This window comes from Perognathus longimembris, chromosome 2, assembly GCF_023159225.1.
Source record: "Perognathus longimembris pacificus isolate PPM17 chromosome 2, ASM2315922v1, whole genome shotgun sequence".
In the NCBI taxonomy this organism is placed as follows: Eukaryota; Metazoa; Chordata; class Mammalia; order Rodentia; family Heteromyidae; genus Perognathus; species Perognathus longimembris.
In genome coordinates this window covers 48,581,338-48,607,927 of record NC_063162.1, presented here as the reverse complement: position 1 = coordinate 48,607,927, position 26,590 = coordinate 48,581,338, and the positions used below count along the sequence as shown (strand labels likewise).

The 26,590-nt window shown below is 51.9% G+C and overlaps 2 protein-coding genes across 10 annotated transcripts; one reads left to right on the top strand and one right to left on the bottom strand.

Annotated features, from left to right (window-relative positions):
- The first annotated feature begins 154 nt into the window (after window positions 1–154).
- Ndst2 (N-deacetylase and N-sulfotransferase 2) lies at window positions 155–8,993 on the top strand. 4 transcript variants are annotated; one of them, XM_048339058.1, is made up of 15 exons: window positions 155–449; window positions 1,107–1,209; window positions 3,125–4,445; window positions 4,666–4,753; window positions 5,049–5,203; window positions 5,369–5,554; window positions 5,784–5,912; window positions 6,044–6,226; window positions 6,312–6,408; window positions 6,974–7,097; window positions 7,228–7,402; window positions 7,593–7,763; window positions 7,857–7,966; window positions 8,151–8,253; window positions 8,353–8,993. In XM_048339058.1, the coding sequence occupies exons 3-15, from the start codon at window positions 3,435–3,437 to the stop codon at window positions 8,476–8,478; spliced, it is 2,658 nt and encodes an 885-aa protein (XP_048195015.1). In that variant the 5' UTR covers window positions 155–449; window positions 1,107–1,209; window positions 3,125–3,434; the 3' UTR covers window positions 8,479–8,993. The 4 variants fall into 4 exon arrangements, with proteins under 4 accessions (XP_048195015.1, XP_048195018.1, XP_048195016.1 ...); XM_048339061.1 differs by having other exon boundaries at window positions 212–449; window positions 7,857–7,929; XM_048339059.1 differs by lacking the exons at window positions 155–449; window positions 1,107–1,209 and having other exon boundaries at window positions 3,130–4,445; window positions 5,055–5,203.
- Window positions 8,994–9,105: 112 nt separating this feature from the next.
- Zswim8 (zinc finger SWIM-type containing 8) lies at window positions 9,106–25,812 on the bottom strand. 6 transcript variants are annotated; one of them, XM_048339056.1, is made up of 26 exons: window positions 24,322–25,812; window positions 21,888–22,041; window positions 21,553–21,647; window positions 21,210–21,382; window positions 20,926–21,033; window positions 20,719–20,800; window positions 20,470–20,590; window positions 19,618–19,819; window positions 19,292–19,467; window positions 17,665–18,655; window positions 16,862–16,993; window positions 16,543–16,722; window positions 16,263–16,446; window positions 15,939–16,037; window positions 14,621–14,745; window positions 13,959–14,199; window positions 13,704–13,862; window positions 13,376–13,604; window positions 12,921–13,210; window positions 12,585–12,808; window positions 11,061–11,552; window positions 10,695–10,854; window positions 10,397–10,573; window positions 10,130–10,249; window positions 9,698–9,808; window positions 9,106–9,586 (listed from the first exon to the last, which is right to left on the bottom strand). In XM_048339056.1, exons 1-26 carry the CDS (start codon window positions 24,530–24,532, stop codon window positions 9,123–9,125), a joined length of 5,700 nt encoding a protein of 1,899 aa, XP_048195013.1. In that variant the 5' UTR covers window positions 24,533–25,812; the 3' UTR covers window positions 9,106–9,122. The 6 variants fall into 6 exon arrangements, with proteins under 6 accessions (XP_048195013.1, XP_048195010.1, XP_048195011.1 ...); XM_048339053.1 differs by having other exon boundaries at window positions 9,698–9,876; window positions 24,322–25,811; XM_048339054.1 differs by having other exon boundaries at window positions 9,698–9,876; window positions 16,883–16,993; window positions 24,322–25,811.
- Window positions 25,813–26,590: the final 778 nt, after the last annotated feature.

The following is a 26,590-nucleotide window of genomic DNA, read 5'->3' as shown; positions in this document are numbered from 1 at the left end:
GCCGGCCCGATTCCCCCTCCGCTGGGCTGAGTGGATCAGCCCTCGACCCGCCCCTGCTCGTGGGCCGTGGCGCCTTACGCTCGCCAGACTGTGCCATCGGGCCAGGAGCTGGGGGGGGGGGAGGGTGCTGCGGGCGAAGGGCAAAACCAACTGTCTTGGAGGCCGCGGCTCGGCCGAGCGGTTGCGAAGGGTCCTGAGGTTTCGCCCGTACTTCAGTCGCGCGGCTGCCACGCTCTGAGCCTGCGGAGACCTGAGCGTGGACCACGAGCGGTAGCGCACTGCCCCCCCCCCCCGGTAGGAGCGGTGGTAGGGTCCGGCTGCGGCAGAGCGTTTGCTCGGAGATGGCGGAGCCGCCGCGCCGCGGCCCGAGGTCCCGAGAGCTGGGAAGCTGGGCAGCCCCGGGACGCGGCGGAGCCCGGGGACAGCAGGGACGCCGCCCACTCCGCCGGGTGAGCCGCCCTTGAGGACAGCAACCCCACACACGCTCCGCATAGCCCCCCACCTACCCACGGTCGCCCTCAGTTCCTCCGCTCACAGACTTGCCGTTGAGTGTGGCCACCGTGACCACTGCGGAGTCGCCCGGCGGCCCCTCGCCCACCGCCTCGCCCCGGTCAGTGCACTCCCTCGGGCTCCGCCAGCGTAGCGCCTGCTTCCCTGTCACCCCACGGTCGCCTCCTATCCTGCACCCCTGCCCCAGGGATGCCCCCCGACCGGGCTTTTTTATCTCCACCCTGACCTCGTGTTTCCTCAACAAGTTCCCTCCACTGGTGAACCGGCTCCCACTCGGCTCAGCTGGCGTCCGAGTGCGGGCGGACCCTCCGTCCCTGTTGCTATTGCTCCCAGCTCGGTAGATGGCCCCGTGGTTTCTTCCCCCTTCTCAGAAACCTTTGCTGCACGCAATCACACACACACACACTTTCCCCGCTTCACAGTTACCCACCCGAATGGTTCTCTCTCTCTCTCTCTCTCTCTCTCTCTCTCTCTCTCTCTCTCTCTCTCTCACACACACACACACACACACACACACACACTTTCCCCGCTTCACAGTTACCCACCCGAATGGTTCTCTCCTCAACCCCTTCCCTACATATCGCTGCTTCTTTTAGGTATGAAGCTGAGATGCAGTGGCTAACAGCATGGGGGATCTGGAGCTTGACAGGCCTGACTTTGAATCCCAGTTCCTCCACGGACTGAGCTGTGTGATCCCGGGCAAGTTACTAAGCCTCTCTTAGCCTCAAGTTATTTTGAGTAAAATGGGAATCATAATATTATCTATCTCTTTCCTACCTCTTAGGGCTGGTGTAGAGATTAAATTCAGATGCTCCTTGACTTATGGAATGACACATGTGATACATTCGTCCTAAGCTGAACATGCTAAGAATACACCCTTACCTACTTGAATGTGATAGCTTAGGCTGCTACTCAGTGTGCTGTAGTGTCAGTTGTTCAACCTCCTGATGATTCAGCTTACCGGGAGACGCCACTGCTCAGCATCATAAGAGAGTATCATACTGCATATCCTCTAGCCCAAGAAAAGAAAAAATTAAAAAGTCAAGATGCTTCAGCAGCAACTCAGGAGTAGAGCATGTACCTAACATTCAAAAGGTCCTGGATGTAAAACTCAGCACCAGAAACCAAAATGTAATAGTGTATTTGAACTATGGCTTATACTGAATGTTTATGCTTTGCACACCATTACAAATTTCCATCAGCAACCACTTGTATATATATATATATATATGAAGAATGCCTGACAGATAGTGAGTTCTCAATAAATATTAGCTGTTATTTACATGGATGATATACTCAAAGTGTCAATCTGTACTCAGTGATTACTATGCTTTCTCTAAAGTTTCCTCTGATTCTTAGAATTCACCCCTTCTCATTTCTCACGCTCTCTCCCTTTCTCCCCCCCCCCCTCCTTTGTGGGGTGAGGGATTAAATTCAGGGCCTCATGCATACTAAACGTATACTCTGCCACTGAGCTACAACCCCAGCCCCTGTCACAATTGTTATCTTTTCCCAACTTCTCCTGTCACTTAATTTTGCCCTGACAAGAGCTGAGCTCTTCTTATGTTATCTCTCTCAACTTGAAGGACCCTGTCTCTGCCTAATCACTCCTGAGACAAATATACAAGGTGGGCCAGCCATTAGCCTTACTAGAAGTGGCTTAGGTAAGAAAACTATAAATCTTCCAGATGGAAAAAGAAAAAGAAGATTACAGATTGTCTCCTTAATTTTTTTTAATCACACTGCCTTTACACTTTCAACTTGGCTAGATATGACTTAAGCTCCTATTGCTCTGTCATCCACCACTGTTTGCTCTGTCTTTGTAACTGTACTGAACCTCCCATATCTTTGCAAGCGGAGCCCTTCAGGATTAGGGATGTCATTCCACCTTGGCTAAGTTAGGAAAAAGAACAAGAGTGGATAGGGAGAGATGCTCTGGACCCAGCTTTTGGCTTTGCACCTGTGTTAGTGACATGGCCTGCTCTGGAGCTATGGGTGAAGTAAAGAGTAAGGAGTGATTTTTCCCAAGCTGTAGAAAAGAGAGTCTACAAATTCTGGGTTAAGATGCTAACAGAATAATAATTAGCCCCATCTCTCTTTCCTTTTGAGTACCCCAACCATAGCTCCACATGACTGCAAGTTCCTTATTCTGTTAGATATAATGTTGCATTTGATTGATGTGAAAGATAAACAGACTCATGAGTTTCCTCCTATCTGATGTTTCGTTGGGCCACAAGACTTCTGGGGTTTTCCATCCATTTCTTACCAAAAGACCAGAGTTCTTGCATGCTGGACAGCTAATTGGTCATGGGTAGGAACTTGCAGTGAAAGCCTGTTTTTAGCCTCCCAGGCTGTCTGGCCTCTGCGGACAGCCTCTTCTAGCTCTTGAGTTTGCTTTAACTTAGGAAAATTTGGACATTCCTATGCATGTTCTAAGAAAGGGTGTCAGCTATGAAGCTAAGGTATGTGTTCTTCTACAGGAGATAACCCCCCTCCTATGCTTTGAGAACAAATCATCAAATGAGTAGGAAGTTTGAGAGATGGGATGAAGAGGAGAATGGATTAATGAGACTTTCAAGGGTAGGAGTAATCCATCTGTTTCTCTGTCTTACAGATTGTAGAGGCCAAGCTTGTGAACTTTGCTGACTTGTGATGTGAGAAGCCTCACCAGAGCCAAGGAAGCTAGATTTGCAGTATGAAGCCATGGTCCAGGGGCCATGGTGACTTGAGACTGCTGCTGCTCCTACCTTCTCTACCCTAGAATACAAAGACTTGGCTTCCATCTCTTCAGGAAACTGACCCTGAGTGAATCCCTTTCCCCTATTTTCCTATCCTTCTACTCACCGAAGAAAACTTCCATCCTACAGGACTCCCACCTCCCAGCCCCAGAGGTGGTCCCTTATCCCTCCTTCCTTTCCCTCGCCATGCTCCAGCTGTGGAAGGTGGTACGCCCAGCTCGGCAGCTGGAACTGCACCGCCTCATACTGCTGCTGATTGCTTTCAGCCTTGGCTCCATGGGCTTCCTGGCTTACTATGTGTCCTCGAGCCCCAAGGCCAAGGAACCCCTACCCCTGCCCTTGGGAGACTGCAGCAGCAGTGGGGTAGCTGGTCCTGGCCCTGGCCCTGCACGGCCTCCAGTCCCTCCTCGGCCTCCCCGGCCTCCAGAAACAACGCGGACTGAACCTGTGGTCCTTGTGTTTGTGGAGAGTGCATACTCACAGCTGGGGCAGGAGATTGTGGCCATCTTGGAGTCAAGTCGTTTTCGTTACAGCACTGAGCTGGCACCTGGCCGCGGGGACATGCCCACATTGACTGATCATACCCGGGGCCGCTATGTCCTAGTCATATATGAAAACCTGCTTAAGTACGTCAATTTGGATGCATGGAGTCGGGAACTGCTAGACCGCTACTGTGTGGAATACGGCGTGGGCATCATCGGCTTTTTCCGAGCCCATGAACATAGTTTACTGAGTGCCCAGCTCAAGGGCTTTCCCATTTTTCTACACTCAAACTTAGGGCTGCGGGACTACCAAGTGAATCCTTCTGCCCCGCTCCTACATCTCACCCGCCCTAGCCGCCTGGAGCCAGGGCCACTGCCTGGTGATGACTGGACCATCTTCCAGTCGAATCACAGCACTTACGAGCCAGTGCTTCTTGCCAACCTCCGGCCAGCCGAGCCCCCTGTGCCAGGACCAGTGCCTCGTCGAGCCCGCCTTCCTACTGTGGTACAGGACCTGGGGCTTCATGATGGCATCCAGCGGGTACTCTTTGGCCATGGCCTTTCTTTCTGGCTTCACAAACTTGTTTTTGTTGATGCTGTTGCATACCTCACTGGCAAGCGCCTCTGCCTGGACCTTGACCGCTACATCCTGGTAGACATTGATGACATCTTCGTGGGCAAAGAAGGTACTCGCATGAAAGTGGATGATGTTGAGGTCAGTCTTTTTCTCCTTGCATTTTTTTCCTTAAAATTACTTTAATAATATCTTTCCTTATAAATTGTTTAAGCTCTGGTCTGTCCCACTCTTGCCTTGATTCTGAGCTTGTGAAAAGGCACACACCTGCCTTTTGTAGGCAGGAAGAAATTTATGTTTCATGTATCTTCTGCTCAGTCTGTTTCCTCCTGATTTCTCATGTCCCTGCTACTCTTCTCAGGCTCTGTTGACCACCCAGAACAAACTCAGGACCTTAGTCCCTAACTTCACCTTCAACCTGGGTTTCTCGGGCAAATTCTACCATACTGGTGAGCTTATTCTCCTGTACATTCAACATAGCATTCTTAGTTTGAAGTGTACCTCCCTTGCTTATCTCCCTTGGCAAACTGGTTGAAGAATAGGGGGCAGGGTTTGGAGTGAGGAGCTGGTGGTGGGCTTGAATTTTGCATTAGTGATGGGAAAGCAGGTTGGCAGTAGGGCAAATAGAAAGCCTTAGGTGGGCAGGAGTGAGTAACATCCAGGGGAGGAAGGCCATCAGTGTCGTCATAGCACAAAGGACAGAGGGCTGACTGGCTGTGGTCAGTGGTCAGTATGTGGTCACAGGGACAGAGGAGGAGGATGCGGGGGACGACATGCTGCTGAAGCACCGCAAAGAGTTCTGGTGGTTCCCCCACATGTGGAGCCACATGCAGCCACACCTGTTCCACAATCGCTCTGTGCTGGCAGACCAGATGAGACTCAACAAGCAGTTCGCTTTGGTGAGACCCTTGGATCTCTTCTCTACAGTTTCTCCCAGAAAGATTGCTTCCTTTCAGCCTTCCCTTGCCCCTTCAGGCTTGCTTTCTGTGGAGGCATCCCCACCCTCTCTACCCTGTACTCCCCAAACCTCACCAGGTCCTGGTGAGAGTCTATGCCATTCCCAGGAGCATGGGATTCCCACGGACCTGGGGTATGCTGTGGCCCCCCACCACTCGGGCGTGTACCCCATCCACACGCAGCTCTATGAGGCTTGGAAATCTGTGTGGGGCATCCAGGTGACCAGCACTGAGGAGTACCCCCATCTCCGCCCTGCCCGCTACCGCCGTGGCTTCATTCACAGTGGCATCATGGTGAGGGACTCCCACTACAACTCCCACAATTCACCTCCAGCCTGCCTTGCCTTGTGGCCTGTCCAAGTTCACCCTCATAGTAAGGGATAACGATCATGAAAACCCATAATGCACATAGCTCATTTTCTTATTACAACTGTAGACTGGGCGTTCTATAAACCCAAGGAATCACTGTGTTTCACGTTGTACTGTGCGAATCTCGTCTGTCTGTTGCTTGTTTTTCCTCCAGGTTCTCCCCCGGCAGACATGTGGGCTTTTCACTCATACAATCTTCTATAATGAGTATCCTGGAGGCTCCCGTGAGCTAGACCGGAGCATCCGAGGTGGAGAGCTCTTTCTGACAGTGCTGCTTAATCCGGTAAGATACAGAGAGGAAGGGCTGGAAAACTGGAAAACTGAATTATTTGTAGGCCAGGGCCCCTACTCATAGGGGCTGATGGTGAAGTGGAGTAGTTCCCAAATCTGACATGAAAACACCTTATTTTACAGATCAGCATCTTTATGACCCATCTATCCAATTATGGAAATGACCGGTTGGGTCTCTACACCTTTGAGAGCCTGGTGCGCTTCCTCCAGTGCTGGACGCGGCTGCGCCTACAGACCCTTCCTCCCATCCCTCTTGCACGGAAGTACTTTGAACTTTTCCCTCAGGAGCGAAGCCCCCTTTGGCAGGTAAAAGTGAAACTCAGGCTGAACAGAGACCTGATGCGGGGGAGTTGAGTTGGCCTTCTCATCAGATTCTTGGCCTCACCTTCAGAATCCCTGTGATGACAAGAGGCACAAAGATATCTGGTCCAAGGAAAAAACCTGTGATCGACTCCCCAAGTTCCTCATTGTGGGACCCCAGAAGACAGGTGAGTTATCCTTAATCAACCTTACTTACTCTGCCTTACTTGCTCAAGTAGCAGAGCACTAGCCTTGAGCAAAAAAGTTTAGGGACAGCACTCAGACCCTGAGTTCAAGCCCCAGTACTGGCACCAAAACAAAACAAAACAAAAAAAACCTCCCTTCTCTTACCCACTCAGTATTAATCTAATCTCTTGAGACAGAGATTCTCAAACTAGTTGTTTATCATAAGTTTGGGGGGTTTATGTTTTCTGTTTTTTTTTTCCTCTATTTTTACTGTACTGGTGTTCAAACTCATGGCTTTGCACATGCTAGGCAAGTGCTATACACTAAGCTCCATGGGTTTCCAGCCCTAATCTGTGGAGTTTTAAAGGATCAACGAATTTTGAAACACAGTCAAGGCTGAGAGCCATTGTTTTAACCCTTTATTTGGTCTCTCTGTTTCCTTTTCTCCCTGTAGTTTGGCCCAAAAGGATTATTACTATACAAAGTGACTACTTCTTACTTTCCTCAACTCATGCTGTTCAGTTGGCTTCTTTCCCACAAAGGTCTGGTCTGGTCTTTCCCGTTTAGGCACCACGGCAATTCACTTCTTCCTGAGCCTGCACCCAGCTGTGACGAGCAGCTTTCCTAGCCCCAGCACCTTTGAGGAGATTCAGTTCTTCAGTGGCCCTAATTACCACAAGGGTATCGACTGGTGAGACTGGGACCATTTTTTAATTTTTCTCAGTATTTCCTTCTCCAAAAATAACCCCACTTAGCTTCAGCCAGCAGACATCTGGCTCCTTCACTCTGAAAACCTTTGCCTTTTCTATGTTACTTCCTAGGTACATGGATTTCTTCCCTGTTCCTTCCAATGCCAGCACTGACTTCCTGTTTGAAAAAAGTGCCACCTACTTTGACTCAGAGGTTGTACCACGACGGGGAGCTGCCCTCCTGCCTCGCGCCAAGATCATCACTGTGCTCACCAACCCTGCTGACAGGGCCTACTCCTGGTACCAGGTCTGCCTGAGGCTAAGGACACACGGGGACTAGAGGGAGGTAGTAACTGCTGAGACAGAAAGCAGTGAGGGGAGGAAAATGAAACCAGTGCTATAGGGAGTGGTGCCTGTACTGTCACCAGACTGGGAATAAGGGAAAAATCATTCTGTCCAGTTACCAGTCCTTGCCCTTGCTGCTCTTTGTCCTCCAGCACCAGCGAGCACATGGAGACCCCGTTGCTCTGAACTATACCTTCTACCAGGTGATTTCAGCTTCTACCCAGGCCCCTCTGGTACTTCGTTCCCTGCAGAACCGCTGTCTTGTGCCCGGCTACTATTCTACCCACCTGCAACGCTGGCTGACTTACTATCCCTCCGGACAGGTACAACCCTCCAAGAGCCCCCCATTGGGGTTGCCATTCCCTTCAGCCCAGAGGCTTAGGAATATAGAGGGAACCACATCCCTGTCCCTTTAGTTGCTGATTGTGGATGGGCAGGAGCTGCGTACCAACCCAGCAGCCTCAATGGAGAGCATCCAGAAGTTCCTGGGTATCACACCCTTTCTGAACTACACACGGACCCTCAGGTGGGAGAGCATGACCCAGGGGAGGAAGGTCTGGGGGAAATGGGGAAGCAGGTTGTCATGTCTGTGTGGAACACACATGGATTTATTGTCTCACATAGCAAGACATGTATCCCTGCGACTGGAAGGGGTAGGGTGCATTTATGGGGCTCTTCTCTGCCACTACCAGCCTGTTCCTGTTGAACAGGTTTGATGAAGATAAAGGGTTTTGGTGCCAGGGACTTGAAGGTGGTAAGACTCGCTGTCTTGGCAAAAGCAAGGGCCGGAAGTACCCGGACATGGACACACAGGTGAGTAAAAACCCTGGGCACAGTTCCTGTTCTACCTCTTGGGTATGAGTCTATCCCTCTCCTTACTGTTTGTTTCTGCCTCCGTGTTTCTCCTGTCAGTCCCGCCTTTTTCTTATGAATTTTTTCCGGAACCATAACTTGGAGCTGTCGAAGCTGCTGAGCCGGCTTGGACAGCCAGTCCCTTCATGGCTTCGGGAAGAACTACAGCATTCCAGTGTGGGCTGATGTCCTGGCCCTCCTATACCAGCAAAAAGCCCCTGCTTCCCTCCGGGGCAAGCTCAGCACAGGGCCCACAAGGGGGATTAGTGTGGCCTGGCCCATCCCCCTCTACCTCAGTGGCCCCCATGACTGGGATGGCTGAGAAGGGAAGGGCATCCCTTTCCCAGAATTCTGGGACATACTAAAGGGGCTTCCCTTGGTATCCCATATCATGGTACTAGGTACCTTTGACCAATGAACTTGAGAGGTGGGGGAGTAAGAGGGTCCCAGGCAGGGCATAGAATGTTAGTCGAGTGGTCTTTCCTCTTTATCCCCAGCAGTATATCTGTCTGGACCTGGCTATGGGAGGAACCCCTTGCCGTTGCCCCTTTAGTCGGGCAGTGGGATCTACCTGTGGCCCGGCCTCCCTAGTGTCATTCACATTGAATGGGGACGAGGTCGGACAGTGGCTCACAGAGCTGAGTATGTGCCCTAGCTTTGGGCCAGAAATGTCCTTAATAAACATCCTTATTTTTCTGTTTTCTCTGCCTCACTGGAGTGAGAAAAACCTAGAATAAAGTTATCAGCTGTCTTCCCCTTTCTCCTGGGGTTTCAAGGTTCAACTTGCACAAAGAGGGAAAAGGCCCAGGAGACTAGAGTACAAAAGGAGTTTATATATTTATAAATGCCAAATAAATACCAGAGGTCACCCAACGCCCCCTCCCAGATAGGGCTGTCTCCCCTTGCCCGAGGCTTCTCGGGCCCGAGACATCTTGGCCCCAAGCTACAGTCCAAGAGCAGCTGCCTGTTTGGGCTAACAGGGAACTGAGCGGGCATGATGATCTGTCCAGCCAAGACTCCCTCCCTCTGTCTGAGAGGCCCCTACAGCTGCAGGCCTGTGTCCCTGTACAGGGCCCTGAGGGGGCCACACTCAGGGGGAAAAGGCGGTCATCTCGAGTGAGACCCGCTGCCACAACTCCTTGGTCTGTTTGCTGCGCTTGAGGTTCTGCAGGATGTCGTTGAACTGCATCATGCCCATGGGTGTCAGGCAGAAGGCGCTGCGAGCACTGCGGATCGCATTCACGAAGTCGTCGTAGTCGGCGGGGGTCAGGTGAATTAAGCGGTGGTGGATGTACTGGGGGAGGACATGGCACGTCAGCCTTAGTGCAAGCACAGAAGTGAGCCCACCCTCCCTCACCTACAATCGCTGGGTATCCCACCCGCTCTGCACTTCCTGGGTTGTCACCTGCATGTATGCCTGCTGGCAGCGCTGCACCAGCTGGTGGAAGGCAGGGGCACGCAGGTGGTTGTGGGCATGAGCGGGGCTCAGCCGCTGCAGCGTCTCCATGACGATCTCCTGCAGCACAAACGGGCTCAGCACCCCCTTGGCTGCCCCCACACAGAACTGGTGCACGTAGTTCACTCCTGGGGGGCAGGGGGGAGGGGCATGAGACAGGGGTGACCACCTCTGCCCTAGGGACCCAACTTGTATAACTCTCACCTCTGGCCTGGCAGAGCCTCCCTCCACCCCAGGAGCCGAGCTACCCCCCGCCCCCGCGCACGCACACATACCCGACCAAGGCCTCAACTCTGAGCAAGAGCTAGGAAGGAGGTCTGGGACAGGAAGGCAGGGGGAATGGATGGGGGAGACAATGGTCCTGAGGAGAGGTGGTGTTACCCAGCTTTGCTGCCAGCCCCAGCAACCATTTGACATCATCAGTGTAGGGGGGGGAGCGGGAGAAGTTGTTGGGGTGATCATTGTGTGCCCGGCGACCCAGCATCTCCAGTGCCAGCATTCCTGGGAGACAAGGACGGGCACGTGATGGGGTACGTCCTCCTTACCCTCTACCACAGGCTGTGATGCATGACTTCAACTATTAGAGGGGGTCCACTGAAGAGCCTCTGGCCCAGCTGTGGATGGGGGACAGGAGGGGTCTCCTCTCACCAACTCGGTAGGCAGCGTGCAGGTGGTGCAGACTGTGTGGATTGACAGGTTGGCTGTGTGTCTCTTCCTCAGGCGGTGGGAAGCCCCCGCTCACTAAAGGACTGGGCTGTGTCGTCAGAGCAGGCAGTGATGCCCCCTGGATGGCTGGAAATGTGGTTGCTGGGTGGACACTGCTCACTGAGGGTGGACAAAAGCTGCATGAAATCTCAGTCCTAAGAGGGTGTGAGGGGTCCCCACCTACCTCCCCTGTGGAGTGGACCGCCCCTCCATTCACCTGTTCCCTGCCCCCACAACTCACAGGCCACACTGGTGGGCAGTGGGAGCCCTGGCTCTGTGTGGTAGGGATGGACTGTGAGGGGAGCCATGGAAGGGACGGGGAAAGACACGGCAGTGGCAGCAAGAGAGGGAGGAGTCACGGAGTAAGGGTACTGAGCCCCCAGGAATGCAGGATGCACACCCTACAGGCGGGAAGAAGGAAGATGGCAAGTCATGTGAGGATTGTAGCTCTCCCTCTTCAGCCCACAAGTGGATCCGGCCTCACTGCTTCCCCCAGGCTCCCAACACCTCCCCAGGACTTCGGGATTTCCATGTACCCCCAGAGCACTCCATCCCAACCCCCATGAACTCCTAGCCTTCTCCCACATGCCCAGAACACTGGTCTCACCTGCGGGTATGCAGAGCCGGGCACCGGGAAGACGGCAGGCCGGGGCATGTGAGGCATGGGGTGGGCAGGGTGAGCTGGATGAGTGAGGTACTGGGGGCTGCAGGGCAGGTGGGGCTGTAGAGCAGTGTAGGGGTGCAGGCCAGGGGAGTGGCCGTGCCCCAGTCCTGGACCTGGATATAAACTGGACCCTACTGAAATAACTGGAACTACTGTCGCTGCTGCTGTCACTGCTGCCGCTGCTGCCACTGTCACAGCTTCAGTCCCTGGGCCCCCCCTCCCCTCCGGCAGTCCCCGTCCAGCCTCCCCAGCTGCCCTGATCCCGCTGACACTACAGCTGGTCGCCCCTTCACGAGCTGTGGATGAGCCACCTGCTGTTTGCTCATACAGCCAGAACCATTGGTGAGCAACCTCAAACAACACTTCAGGGTACACACCCCCACCCTTAGCAGCCTCTTCCACGGCCATGCAGGCCTTCTCCAACATCAGGTTGTCCTAGAAGGGAGGAGCAGAGTGTTAAAGGGGTAAGGGCTTACCCCAGGAATGTTCCTGTTAGATGACATGCCTTTCTCTCCCTCAGGCTTGGCTGATTGATGAGGGTGGTATCAGAGGGCACTGTATCAGAGCAGTGAGTCCTTTGCAGACACTGAACAAATACTTCCCAGTGGAAGTCAAGACCCCAGGTCTGGTCAAGTTCCTAATTCCTAACCCATCCCTCCCATCCAACGCTCATGATCTCTCTGAGCCCGTCCCTAAGTTTCATCTTGGTTCCTAAACCATACACCTCTACTTCCTTATCTATAAAATAGGAATAATCCTATTTTAGGATTATAATGTTAAGGCTATGACAACTGTAAAAGCTTATTACATGTTGAACATCCCTAATCCAAAAGTCTTGCTAGATAGCCAGGAACTTCCTGCCTTAGCCTCTTACATGCTGGGATGGTAAGCACCACACCTGACCAAAATAAACTTTTTGAGCATTAACATGACACCTCACATAGGAAATACCAGGAGACTCAGTTTCAGGTATAAAATTATTTAAAGTATCGTTCAGAGCTGAGTAATGTAGGTGAGTTGCTTGTCTAGCATGTACAAGGCACTGGGTACAATCCCTAATACCACATAGAGTAATAATAAGATTAGCTTCAGGCTATATGTATGTTATACATGCAATATAAATTTCATGCTAAGACTTCAGTCCCATCCTGAAAATACCTCACTACGTGTAGACAAATATTCTAAAATGTGAATCTGAAACATTTCTGGTCGCAAGCACTAAGATACTCAACCTGTAATATATAAAATGTTACCACGGAAGGACCAACTAGACGCTCCTGGACGGGGCCACCCAGAACTAGGCCTTCAACCTGGTGCAGTAGAATGTATCAGTAGTCCCAACCATTTGGGAGTTTGAGGAAGGCACACCAGTTCAAGCACAGTGAGCATCCTACTGAGGCCTTGTCTCAAAATAAACCAGAGGTGGGCCCTTGAATTTCCCGGTGCCCAACCTCCCTGCCCAAATACCTGCTCTTTGCACTGCACCAAGGCCCGCTGGATTTCGTTGGGGTTCAACGCATGAGCATGAGGCAGGCAGCTTAGGGCCAACTCTGCTGCGGCCCTCACCATATTGGAGTCTCGTGCCCGTGATGCTCTATCAGCCAGGGAGGCGACCTCAGGGGGCGTCAGGTGCCCATCCCAGCATTCTACCAATATAGTCAGGGCCGCACTGCCAATCTCCATTGCCTGCCCTTTGGGAAAAGGAGAGAGGAGGGATGTCTTTTATCTGGCCAATAATGCCACCAGAACCCCTTTTCTCTAGTTATCCTCCCTCCCATACACAAATCAGGGCACTGGTTTTACCTGTAATCCAGGAAACGTGGGAGGAATAGGTACGGGAGAGCCAGTTTGGAGAAACAAAGTTGTGCAGGCCAAGGGCATAAAGCCCAATCTCGAAGGCGCAAAGGTGCAGGTTGCGGTGAGGACCCTGGTGGCCCCCTGAGGAAGATGGATGTGTGAAAATGGAAGTGCTGCTGTTGCCCCCAGCCTTGATCAGCACTGTCTTCGCCAGCTCAAAATAGAAGTGTGCAGCTGCCTCTGATGGCTGATTAGGCACATGGGGGGCATGACTCTCGGGGCGCCGGCCCTTGTACCTGAAGGGGAGATGGGGTAGGGACAGGTTTGTGGTTTCTTTCAAGGAGGTGCCTAGGTAGGCTGGGAAGGAGCAGGGTGAGGAGTTGGGGACCAAGGGCTGGCTGACAGTAGGGCTGTGGCTGAGGGTGGGTCGAACAGAGGAATAGGGTGTTCCTCCCACTGACCTGCCCACTTCAACTGTCTTGGCTCGGGCCCCTCCGCTGGCACTGGCTCGGCGACTTCCACTGGAGGACGAGGAACCCAACGAGTCCGATGAGGAGCTGCTAATGCTGTCACTGTCTTGTCCTCGACCCCAAGAAGTGGGGGCCCAGCCCCCTCGTAGTGGTCTCCGGCTTAAGGTGGGGGAGCTATCCGATGTTGTTTCTGGGGCACTGCTGTCAATGCTGGCCATGCCTGAATCCCCCAAGACAAAATTAGTCTCAGGAGTTACTGAAATCGGACCCCAATCCACAGGAATGTCCTTCCTCCATACCATCTCACAAGGCACCTCACCTGTGTGCTTCTTTTTGGGCCTCCCTGGAGATCCCCAGCCCCGTCCATTATAGCCTCCACGACTGCCAAGGGCCAGCCGACTGGGCACCTTCCCCTCCGGCCTGGGGGTCAAAGCTGCCTCAGAGGGGAGCGCATCACAGGGGGAATGTGGAGAGCTTTCTAAATGACAAAATAAGATGCTGGATGAGCCCAGGAAGGGGAACCCCAACACGAGTCTCTACCACTCATCCCCCCTGCCCAGTGCCCCCACCTCACCAGGCACACTCTTCTCTGTGAAGCCCTCAGTGGGGCCTGGCCCAGCCCCTGCCACGTTCCCTGGCTGAGCAGGCCCTGCAGAGCCCGAAGTCAGTGGCTGCAGGGCCCCTGGGGTGGACGGCGCCCCGTGCTTGGAAGGAGACCTCTGATTGGCAGTGGCTGGGCGGCTGGATGAGTAGAAGGAGCTCAGTGTCTGTGGCTTATGTGTCTGGCTCTCTCGATCCAAGAGTTTATCTAAGATCTGCAGGAGAGAGAAGCGGTGACAAGATGTCCTCTGTCCTCACTTCCATTATCTTTTTTCTCCTTGAAGCAGCCTAATGCTACCTCCTCAGGAAGCTCTCCCCAGTAAGAACTACAGGATAACCTCCCAGCTTACATGTCTCGGTATCCTCCGTAACACTTACCTCAAGACTGAACATACTGATAGTCAATAAACATTGAAATAAATGAATGAATGACTTTATGCTCTCTGCTTCTCTTCTTCCACCTCATGCCCAAGCACACCTATAAGAACCATTGGTCTCTTGTTCTTTATGAGAAGTCCCCAAGATACCTCCTATGGGCAGAATAGTACTTTTCTCATTGTACTGGAAACTTCGGAGAAAGGAGGTGACATTTGCTCGCTCTATGTCTGACAAAAACCCAGGACCTCAGTCCCTTACCTTCTTGAGCTTGGCCTGGTCATCCTTGTAAGTGAGCATAAGTGCTAATGCCAAGTCACCCTTCTCCCGACGCGTGCCTTCACACAGGAGGGGATGTTCGGCCTCGCTCACTGTCGTCTTCATGCCTATGAGGAGGGCTCATGGAGATTAAGACTGACCATAACTCCCAAGCCACCAGAATGTTGGCCCAACCCACATCATCTTTACAAGGGACCCTTTGTCTACCAAATCCAACCTAAGTTCCATCTGCTGCTCAAGACCTCAAACATGCTCATTTGACCTAGCAGGCATGTACCTATCACTTTAGGGAAGCTAAGTTCCTCATTCCCATGAGGACTTGATTCCAGCTCAGTGTTTATGGGGGGAGTGTGTGTGTGTTTCTTTAGAAGTGGCACTAGGCCTTATGCTAGGCTGGCTGGTTCTCTACTTTAGCCACATCTCCAGCCTATGCTGGCTCCAAACCTGGAATCTCCAAATCTCAGTTTCCTGAGTAGCTAGGATTACAGATGTGATCCAGATGTGATCTACTGGTGCCAGGTTTATTTTTAATTTTTCAATAGACTTGGTCTATGTTGTCCAGGCTGGTCTCAAACTCACAGCCTCAAGGAATCTTCCTTCTCAGCCTTCTACACAGTAATGACATATACCATTATACCTGGCTATAGATGAGTCTTTTCATGGTATTGTCCTATCTAGAAATTACCAATCTTTCTATTTTTTTATTTTTGGGTTTTTTTTTTGCTCAAAGCTAGCACTCTGTCACTTGAGCCACAGTGCCATTTCTGGCCATTTTCTATATATGTGGTACTGGGGAATTGAACCTAGGTCTTCATGTATATGAGGCAAGCACTCTTGCCACTAGGCCATAATCCCAGACCCCTTACCAATCTTTCTAACCCACATCTCATATGGTATCACCTCTTTGACACATTTCCTGGATTTTTGTTTTGCTGCTCTTATATACCTACATGTTTATTTATGTCCCTGAGCTTCTTCATTCAAGGCTAGCGCTCTACCACTTGAGCCACAGCTCCACTTCTGGTTTTCTGGTGGTTAGCTGGAGATAAGTTTCACAGCCTTTCCTGCCTGTGCTGGCTTTGAACTGTGATCCTCAGATCTCAACCTCCTGAGTTGCGAAGATTATAGACGTGAGCCACCAGCACCCAGTTTACTCCTGAGAATCTTATAGGCAAAGTTAGCTTATGTATAGCACTGATTCCTATTTTTGCCCCTCAGGAACAGGATCCAAGTCTTATGTCCCTCAAAACTTGGATCAAGCTCAAGTTCATGGTCAGGCGCAAGACACTGACAGACTTACCCAAGGCAGCAACTGCTGCCTCAAATCCCAACTCCTCATCTCCAGACATCTCATTGTTCCAGTTGCGACTTGGGGGCCGGGAACCCGTGGGAGAAACCACTAGGTGAAAGGTGAAGTAAATCAGGCAGACAGAAGTAGCACAGGAGAGAATGCAAGAGAACCCAAGCCCCTCACCATTTCAGACCTACCCATGAAGCTTCCTGAAGGACTCATCCTAAAGGGGATTGAGACAACCTTGGGACTCTTGGGTTTTTCTTAGAGAAAGCTCCCCCCTGCCCCACACTACACCCAGTACCCCAATCACTGTAGGGGCAGGTACCATACCTGGAGCACAGAGAACATCAAAGATGAAACTGGCCAACATGAGGGGCAACACAGGCCGATAGTCACAGAGTGTGCCCTCCCGAAGCTCCTCCGCCCGGCACCGCATGGTACTCATCTCACTGGGACCCAGTGGGATCTTCTTGAGGAGGGCAGCCACCTCAGACTCCTGGTATGCCAGCTTCACCTGAGGGCACAGAAAGGGGATCAGACCTCCTATACCTTCACAGAGGTTGCAAGGGTCACCTTGAAAATTGAACAGGACTCAGATGGAACCGCTGACCTCCAGGGCCTTGGTAGATGCTGGAGGTCGCTGCAGTTCCAAGGCAAACATGCCAACGCGGAAGGCCAGGTTGTGGTGCTCGGGGCGCTCACTCAGCACTGTCAACAGGAAAGCTGCCTTGCTGAGAGTGTTGGTGGCTACCCAGGTCTGACGGCTTGTGGACACCCTGTTCTTCTTGCCCTAGAGAAAGAATTGCAAGGAGGCATGCCAATGAGTCTGATTCACCTCTGTGGAGGTAGGAGGCGGCTCTCACTTGGGGTGGGGTAGAGGAACAGGGGTACGTGTGGCCGGGAAGGTAGAGGAAGGAGGTCTCTCTCACCTTGGCAGGGGGCGGCTCTACCTTGAGGTCAGGTGGGTTGGCTAGCAGTTCCTGGGCAAGCTCCACAGTGAGGCGGGAGGCCTCACTGCTATAGCCATGCGCATGTAGGGCTTCAGCACAGGCAAATAACACCTGGAGAGAGGACATGGACCACGGGGCTTGAAGTCCCAACTTATATGGGCAGGACCCCATGCTCACTACATAACACACACTCCATGACTGCTATATGCTGAGCCCTGTGCTGGCCCAGGAGTATAGGGGCTCGGGGTGTGAACACACAAGCTGGCATGATGGGATGCCAGCGACTATCAGCAAAGGTCAAAATGGAGACAAGTAGGACTGGGGGCAGAGGGGGTGGGATGAAAGGAAACGTCCCACAGGATGTGGTCTTTAAAGTCTCGGAGACTTGGAGAAGGAACAGGAGCTAACCAGGCCAGGTGAGGGAAGAGAATATTCCAGTCAGAAATGCCAATCTGTATAGAGCTACAGAGAAAAGGAAGAGTACAGAAGACTTCAAAAGTGGGCCACCTGCATGGAGGATGGGGAATGGAGAAGCCAGACATAGCTAGAGAAGCCAGAAAAGACCAGACAGACGAGCCTCACCCTTCACGTTGAGGACCTGCGTGCTATTCTAAGGACAATGAAAACCCCTGAGAAGTCTTGTGCATCAGTGACACAATCTGCCATTTTCACACACACCAATGTGGAAGCGTGAAGAGAATGAAAGGTGCATGCACAGGACAATTCAGAGTCACGCTAACAGAGCTGACATTTCCCACTCCCGCCCCTCCACAGGCCCTCACCTCCATGCGGCTCTCCTGCTCCAGCGGCTTCAGCCCAGCAAACAGGTCGTGCTCCTCCCCAGCCCCGCCCTCGGCCTTTTCCTCCTCGCCTCCAGCCCCATCCTGGGCATTCAGGTAATAGGCCTGGTAATCATCATCCTCCTCTCCAACTGCAGGGGATGCCTCCTTGGTTTTGGGGAGTCCATTACCACTCTCATCCATGGAAGGGAGGCCATCTCGAGCACAGACTCCCCCAGGCAGGAGGCCAGGGGGGCCAACGGAGGCTGTGGGAGGCTCAGGCCCTTCGGAGAAGTACACGCCAGCATCTTCTTCGTAAGTATCTGGAGGCTCAGGGAGGAAGGTAGAAGGACCTCGGGCGCCACCAGGGGGGGGACAGGGTGGCGGGCTCTCTGGGAAGCCACCAAACGTGCTGGCCTCCGCACCCAGGGCCAAGCTGCTGTCATCCAGGCTCATCTCCGCCAGATCTGGCTCCAGAGAGCTGTCTTCACTGCTCAGCCGTCGCTTGCTCCCATTGCCCGCTGAGCCCTTGCCCCCACTGCCAGCCCCACCTAGGACCTTGGCTTTGCCCCCACCTGGACCCATCTTGTGCAAAGCCTTCTCTCCCCCTTCAGCCGAGAGGCGGCGGGGACCCCGTTGGGATGAGGCCCCCTCACCCAATCCCTTGCGTTTGGCCCCAGGCTCTTTGGGCCGCACAGCTGGGTCAGTAGGAAGAGGTCGGGGCCGGTCCCGGGATTCCTCCAGGCCTCCAGAACGGGAGGCGCCTGGCCGGGGTGGTAGGGCCCGAGCCCAACACAGAGCTAACTTCCGGTCAGTGCCACTGTAGGTGACACCAGGAAGTGGGTAGGCCTCTTCCCAGTTAAAGTAACAGGCCTCCACTGCTGGCCGGAAGCCAGGAAAGAGCCGCTCCAGGGTCTTCTTGTGTTGTCCTCGTTTTACATTTTCAATCACCTTTAACTGCCACTGACGCAGCTGCGCACACAGCTCCCGCCGGCTGTGGGAAGAAAAGGCAGGAGATGCTCAGGAGACACACCAGCAGTCTGCACTGAGTGGGGAAGGAGGACAGGGAGGAGGGCTACACCAAGAAAGGCAGAGGGAAAGGAGCCATCCCATAGACACAGAGGAATGTTGAGAAATTGATGCTGCTTAGGGAAGAAAAAGCCACTCAGAAACAGGACTCTTGGGCTGGGAATGTAGCTTAGTGGTAGAGTGCTTGCCCTGCATGCACGAAGCCCTGGGTTCGATTCCTCAGCACCACATAAACAAAAAAAGCCAGAAATGGTGCTGTGGCTCAAGTGGTAGAGTGCTAGCCTTGAGCACAGAGAGGGACAGAGCTTAGAGTCTGAGTTCAAGTCCCAAAGAAAGAAAGACAGAGAGAGAGAGACAGAGATAGAAATAAGACTCTTAAAACCTTGGTAACCCCCGCCCCAGCTACACACACACACACACACACACACACACACACACACACACACACACACACACACACACACACACACACACACACACAGCCCAGTGCTCAGAATACTAGGGTGAAAATAAAGACACGGCCCCATGCATGAAGAGATGAGAGCTTGGTCTATTCTGAGCTGGTCCAGTCAGTGCTCTGAGGGGGCTGGAGAAGACTCACCGCTGGGGGCTGAGAGCAGGATCTAGCACAGCCAGCCTCCACAGTGTGACCATCTCGTCACACATGCTTGCACATGCATGGGCTGCCACCTCTGACTGACCATTGCTACGGCCTGTGTGCCCACTGGCGCTGCTATGTGAGGCTGAGGTGCGCACACTGTACCACCAACCTGTAATCTAGAAACAGAGAGGGCTGTGGAATGCACCTGCTAGCTCAGAAAGTCGGAGCATTCCTCCCTACACCCCTGTTGCAAAAATAATAAGGTGAAGGGAGTGAGGAAGGGAGGAAGCCACCGTGAAGCTCTCCACCCAACTGTAGGGAAATACCTGTTCGTAGGTGAGGCACTGATCGGTGAGGATTTCCAGCAAGGGGGCAGCATTGCTGTCCCTCCGCTTGAACATTTCTCGCACAATGCTAAGTAGGTTCCAGACCCCTTCTGGCTCACGGCCCCGGAGAGGGCGCAGCAGACATGCCCATTCCGCAGCAGCTGGAGGCTCCGTGGAAGACAGATACATGGAGTTCACATCGCTATGAAAGGAGTGGAGCAGAAGATGGTGCTGAACGCACAGGTGAAAGCACAACAGGGCTTTCACCCAAAGGAGGTGCCACGCCAAAATACAGAGTAAATCACAAAGGAGGCCATGACAAAACATCTTTCTTTGTGTGTGCCAGTCCTAAGGATTGAACTAAGAGCCTGATGTCCAAGGCTAGCACTCTTATCACTTGAACCACAGCTCCACTTCCAGCTTTTGGTAGCTACTTAGAAATAAGTCTCCCCAACATTCCTGCCTAAGCTTTTTTAGTGATTAATAATTAGAGATAAGAGTCTCATGGACTTTTCTGCCTGGACTGCCTTTAAATCTCAATCCTCAGATCTCAGCCACTTGAATAGCTAAGATTAAAGGCATGAGCCACTGGTGCCTGCAAACATTCTTAATCTTTCTCTGCCTCAATTTCTTCATTTGTCAGAGAAGAAATAGGATTCTTGTTCTACTTAGGTAAGAACAGACCACTCTGTGACTATGCAAGATCACCCAATGACATTTGTGTGTCAGGCACAAGGCCAGTGCAGGGGAGAGAAGGTGGAGGATGAAAGCATTAATACAATGCGGGGTGTGCCGGCATCATGAGGATGATCATCCTACACCACAGACTTGGGATGCAGAGATGAAACTCACCTGAAGACCACAGGGGAGGGGCCACAGAACTTGTGCAGTGTCTTCTTGATGTTGTCAGTGAGTGTGGACTCATCCAAATACCAAGTGCTCTGATCTGAAGCCGACGGCCCCGCTGTGGGATCTAGGGAATGAAAAGTAGTCAATCACCTATCGAGAGGGGTCCAGATTTGCCTGCTACTAGGAAGCTTTTAGTAAGGAACACAGCAGCCCAGCTTGCTGTCTACCTATTGCCCTTCTCACCACACTCACCTGGGGCTCCACACACTGTATTGATGGCTGTTGACTGAGAGGAGAGAAGTTCATCCAGGAGACGCTGGGCTGTAGGGAGGATCTAGGGAGAGAGGGACAAAGGCCAAGAGAACAGAACACAAATGAACCCAAGAGGCCCAGGCCTAACAGGATGTCTGATGTGCAGTCGTAAGGCAAACTGGTGAAGGGTGTAGGTAGCTCCCTCACCTGCTGAGGGAGCTCACTGATAAGGTACTGAGCAAACTTCTGCAGCTGGTCCCGCTGTAATCGAGACAGGGACTCCGAGACCGGGGCGCGCAGGCAGACCGCAGAAGCCTGAAGAGAACAGACAAAGAAATGAGCCCACCTGAGAAAAGGCCTTCCGAAGCTGGAGCTGGAAACAGACGGGCAGAGTAGGGGAGGAAAAGGGGCTCACGTTATGGCCAGGCATGCAGCAGAGAAGGGGGGGATGGAGCGTAGGATAGGGCCAGAATAAATTGGGAGGGCCTCACGTTGTGGATGCGGAAGAGACAGAGTGCCACGACATGGGTGCACCATTTGGCCCCAGCCCCACAGGTACAGCTGCAGGAAGTAACCCGACAGCGGTCAAACATCACAGCCACGTTGTAGGCCCCTTTGGGAGGGACCATCTGTGGTGGCACCACTGTAGCACTCAGGTGGAACCCTGGGGAAAGATATGGGTATGGTCAAGAAAGAGCCAACAAGACCTGCCCTCAGTCCTTCCTGGCTTGGTAGTTATCCAACAACCTGCTCCACCTTCTTGCAATGGCCTTCTATTGATAACACAGGCAATGGGAGGCGCAAGGCTGCCGCAGGGCATGAGGGGATCCTTACCTATTTGCAGTGGGTCCTTCACAGCTCTCATGCGAAACAGCTGATCCCCTCGCTGGAACTCATCTGCACTGCCATTGGCCAGACATGAATACAACCTGGGGGCAAAAAGAGAACATGGCAACAATCTAACAAGTAAACTTCCACAGACCCTTGTCAAGGACCACAGTGTCCTGGGCACATTCACCATCATTGCTTTTGGGAGAAAATCCCAAGCCCTCCTTCCTTCTCTTATCTTCCCCACAGTACAGCCTCAAATACAATATGTCCTTTGTTCTACAAAAATCCCAGCAGCCACTTAGGGACCTCACTCCCACCCATCAGTCCTCTGGTCTCACCGAATGTCCTCTTCATTCTCAGGGAAGCTCCAAAAAGCGATTCGGAGCTGAAGCTGCTCAGGCACTGGAGGGTAAACTTTCTCCACCACTTCAAATGGGATATGAAATGCCACCTGCTTTGCCGACAGCTCCACCAATGGGATCACCAGTCCATCTTTGGAAACAAAAGTTGGGGGTGAATGAAAATAAGGGGAAATGAAAAGGAGCATAATTATTTGGCTTAAATGCCAGTGCCATTATCTTGGGGCCCCCTTCACTATGAATAAAGAAATGAAAATCCCAGGTACCTTCAGATGAGGGTGCAGTAGCCCTTAAAAATCCTTTTCTAGGGGAAAGGAGCTGGGTAGTCCACACCCCATAGACTGCTACTTTAGCCCATTAACACAAGATACCAGGGAGATTGCAGGAAACTCCTGGCCAGACAGTTGTGTTCCTCTATCTGGCAGGTAACCTGTTCCCAGGGCTCACTATCAAATTCCCACATACTCCCAGCCTTTTGGATTCATATGACATTATCACTATCCCTTCTGGCATTCTCCTTCCTGATTGCCTTCTCACCACCCCCTTTTCTCTACATGGCTTCAGGCCCATCTAAGGAGGAAAGCTAGGCCAGAGTCCAAGACATTAGGAACCTCAAAAAAGACCTCAAAAGAGTTAAACAGGGACCTCTGGTACACCTAAATGCTGACTTCCCATAATGGGAACTCTCAGGGGAAGACAGCTATTCCCGAGGAGGGGACCTAGCTGCTACTCCCAGCATCATCTGGAGTAGGATGGACTCAGCATTCAAGAAAACTTTCCATGGTTTAACTCAAAAAATGATAGCATGATAGACAGAACATCTCAGTAAATGGATAGATTAGAAGACAGCTCAGAAAATCATAATTGAAAAGAACCTTACAGCTGGGAATGTGGATTAGTGGTAGAGTGCTTGCCTAGCATGCATGAAGCCCAGGGTTTGAGTCCTCAGTACCACATACAGAGAAAAAGCTGAAAAAATAGTGCTGTGGTTCAAATGGTAGAGTGCTACCCCTGAGCAAAAAGAAGCTCAGGGACAGTGCTCAGGCCTGAGTTCAAGCCCAAGACTGGCAAAAAAAAAAAAAAAAAGCTAAATCCTTTATTTCACAAGTAAACAACTGAAAGTAGCTATAAAACACTGGGGTGAAAATGACATGATCATCAAATGACAGACCTTAACCAAGCCAGGAAAAGATCAATGTACTGAAAATCATCACCACCCTGACTTCAGTTACTTTCCTCAAAATGAAAGATCTCTAAGCCCTAAGGCCACCCACACATGCAAACATGAAAGAAGCAGGAAAGTCATAGACTAAGACAGTGAAACTATTTATGACTGGTGTGTGTGTGTACACAACTTGTTCTCTCTCCAAATAAGGCCGAATATCACACCTCTGCTACTCCTAGAAAGTGACACATAAAAATTTCTCTCCATACCAAAGGGGCACCAAAAATCTCTGCAGAGCAGTTTGGAAAACAGGACTCTTGGGAAATGATCTGAGTAGAATCAAATTAAATCCTTCAACTGCTGAACGAAGCCAGCTTTCACTGAGGCTCAGGGAAAAAACTGCTATGAGTGAGGCCAGGGAAAGGATGTGAGGGAGTCCCAAGCCTGAGGAGTTTCTCTTCACTCCATTCCTTTTCATTCCCTCCAACAAAGCAAATTCTTCACGGCACTAATTTGTTATTTCAGTATAAGACCCAAGCCTGAAAGAAACTCGCAGGAAAAAAAAATGAAGAAAAAGAAAAGTACTTTAGGAAAGCCCAATTAGCCATACTCATGCTCATGCTTCAAATAGAAAAAGCTAGAACTCCTATCCACTGGTCACAGTCTTGGCAAACCTCTGATCTAACCCTGTGAGCACAGGCCAGTTCACTTCCACGTTCCTCGCCTCGCGGTGGGATCCATTCGGTGCTGCTGGGATCAGAGGTCAACACCCTGCAGCAAGACGCTCCCAGTCCACTTTGCAATGGAGTGACGCACCTCAAGTGGTCACTTCACAATCTGCCCCCTGGCCACATTCTCTTCTGCCTACTTTCTGGTTTGTCAGAGTCTCAACCCGGTTAAGAATTCCCGAGGCAGAGAACAGATTCTTCTCTTGATCTCTAAGCAGAGAAGAACGACAAAAAGATCTTTCTGTTCAAACTCAGGATTTCCTTGCCACGACGCACACAAAACACAGATCACATCACACCACAAGCACGCGCACGCGCGCGCGCACACACACGCACACACACACACACACACACGCACACACACACTCTACTATGAAGAAGCCAGCCCTGAATTCGTTCAAGCTTAGGACAGCTCCCCGTCGGAATCCGTTCAAGATCGGGACAGCTCCCCGTCCCGGACAGCTCCCGGGCGAGGCCGGAGCCAGGCCCGCGCTCCCCTCCCCCGCGCCGCTCCCCTCACCTCGCATTCTGCTGCCGCCGCCGCCGCCGCCGCCGCCACCGCCGCCGGTGGGGGAGTTGGGCCCCGCGGACTGTTTGCGCCATCCCCGCCAGTTCTGGCAAAGGCTCTCGGCCTCGGAGATGAAGGAACAGAGTGAATCCTCCTCAAAGCGATCGGAATCCTCGAACGAGAAACGCTCTCCGTCCTCCCAATCCGCGAACATCAGCTCCATGGGGCCCGCACCCCCCGGGGCTGGGTCCCCCCCCGCGGGCCCGGGGCCTGGGCCGCCGGCCGGGGACTGAGGGGAGGCCCGGGGCCTGAGGGGCGAGCCGGGGCTGGGGGTGGCCGGGGCGCTCAGGGCGGCCGTGCCGGGCGAGGATCTCAGGCCTGGGAGGGAGACGGGACCGAGCCTCGCCCAACAGCGAGGTGCGAACGGGGATCGTGGCCGGTCCTCGAGACTCGGGGCCCGGACGAAGCGCTGGGCGGCCGGGGCCTCTAAGCGGCTGCGGCGCCGCCTCCCCCATCAGCTGATCTGAACTTCCGGCCGCGCCGGCCATCACCACTTCCGCCCTCGCGCGTTGCTGAACTGGACGGGGTACGGGCGCGGGTAGGGGACATGTTTGTTTATGCGGCACTTTCTGCTATTTTCTCGAGCCCACCCTCAGACATCCTAACAAGCACCCATCCCCAGAGGTAAAGGGAAACAACTACAGATGTCACCAGTAACTCGGTGTTCATAACTTCCCCTCAGGGATAAACAGCTGTGGTGCATTTCGGGAATTGTAGGCTGACGGGAGACAGCACCGGAACCATTGGATCGAGTTATTATCCTGACTCGAGATAGGCCCTAAGTCCGCATCACCTTGTGGGAACTGTAGTCCAGGAGCCGGCTTTTTATCGGCGATAACTGGGAAAACACCAGGAAAGGCTCGATTTCAGAAAATGGTTGTTCTTTTTGTCAGTATGGCGTTTGAACGTAGTAGAAATGCTTAACTGTTTTTGTGTGTTATATACCCTTTAACCGTCTGAAGGACATAGACCCTCCCCATTGTTCATAAATGCATAAAATTAAAACACAAGAATTATAAAGAAACGTTATATGGCAATATTAATGAAACAAATTTATAACACTGCAATGCTTCTCAATACACTAAATGGTATTAAATGGGTTTACAGTTTATTAGTGGAACACATGCACAAGCTCTGGCGTGGCAAAAAAGAAAAATAGCAAGAGTTGTAAATACTGTAACTGAAGCTAGTGATGACTAAAAGTCGTATCTTGAGATATTTGTAACCATGATTGGGGGTTCAAGTGTAGCTCCACAGTAAGAATGTCTGTTAAGGATGTACAAGGCCCTTGGTTCAATCCCTAACATTAAAAAAACAAACTATAATTTCAGGCAGGTACTACTAATACTGTTTGTTCCCTAAAATCCTAATTGAATTGCTAAATTTCATTTTTTCCCTATTCAAATTCACAGAGCTTTAACTGGAAGTCTATAGATCCTACCAAAAGACCTGGGCTCCTCTAATTAATAGTCAGAGATGGGGCTGGGAATATGGCCTAGTGGCAAGAGTGCTCACCTCACATACATGAAGCCCTGGGTTCAATTCCCCAGCACCACATATATAGAAAATGGCCAGAAGTGGCACAGTGGCTCAAGTGGCAGAGTGCTAGCCTTGAGCAAAGAGGAGCCAGGGACAGTGCTCAGAGGCCCTGAGTCCAAGGCCCAGGACTGGCAAAAAAAAAAAAAAAAAAAATCAAGAAAACCATGGCTTGAGGCTAGCCAGAGATGGGATACTCCATTTCAACAAAACAAGCAATACAAATGGGAGGCATGGCTCTACTGATAAGAGCACCTGACTAATCAAGCATGAGACCCTGAGTTCAAACCCCAGTACCACCAGCAGGTTGCAGGTGGTTCATGCCTATAATCCTAGCTACAGGAGATGGGAGACTTGGAAGACAGAAGCCAGCCTGGGCAGAAAGGTCTGGAGACTCCATCTCCAAAATAACCAGCAAAAAGCCAGACTAGAAGCATGGCTCAAGTAGTAGAACACTGGCCAGAAAAGCAAGACACACAAGTCCTGAGTTCAAACTGCACCAGCAATACATACATGTGCATGTGCACATACACACACAATAAGCAATAGGTGAGGTTAATCTATCATACATGCATATACCAATTATCATGGTGAAACCCCTTTGTAAAGTAATACATGCTGGAAAATAAAATGAAAGAAAATTAATCATAGAAAAGTAAAACAGGGTCTGTTTTATGGGTATCAA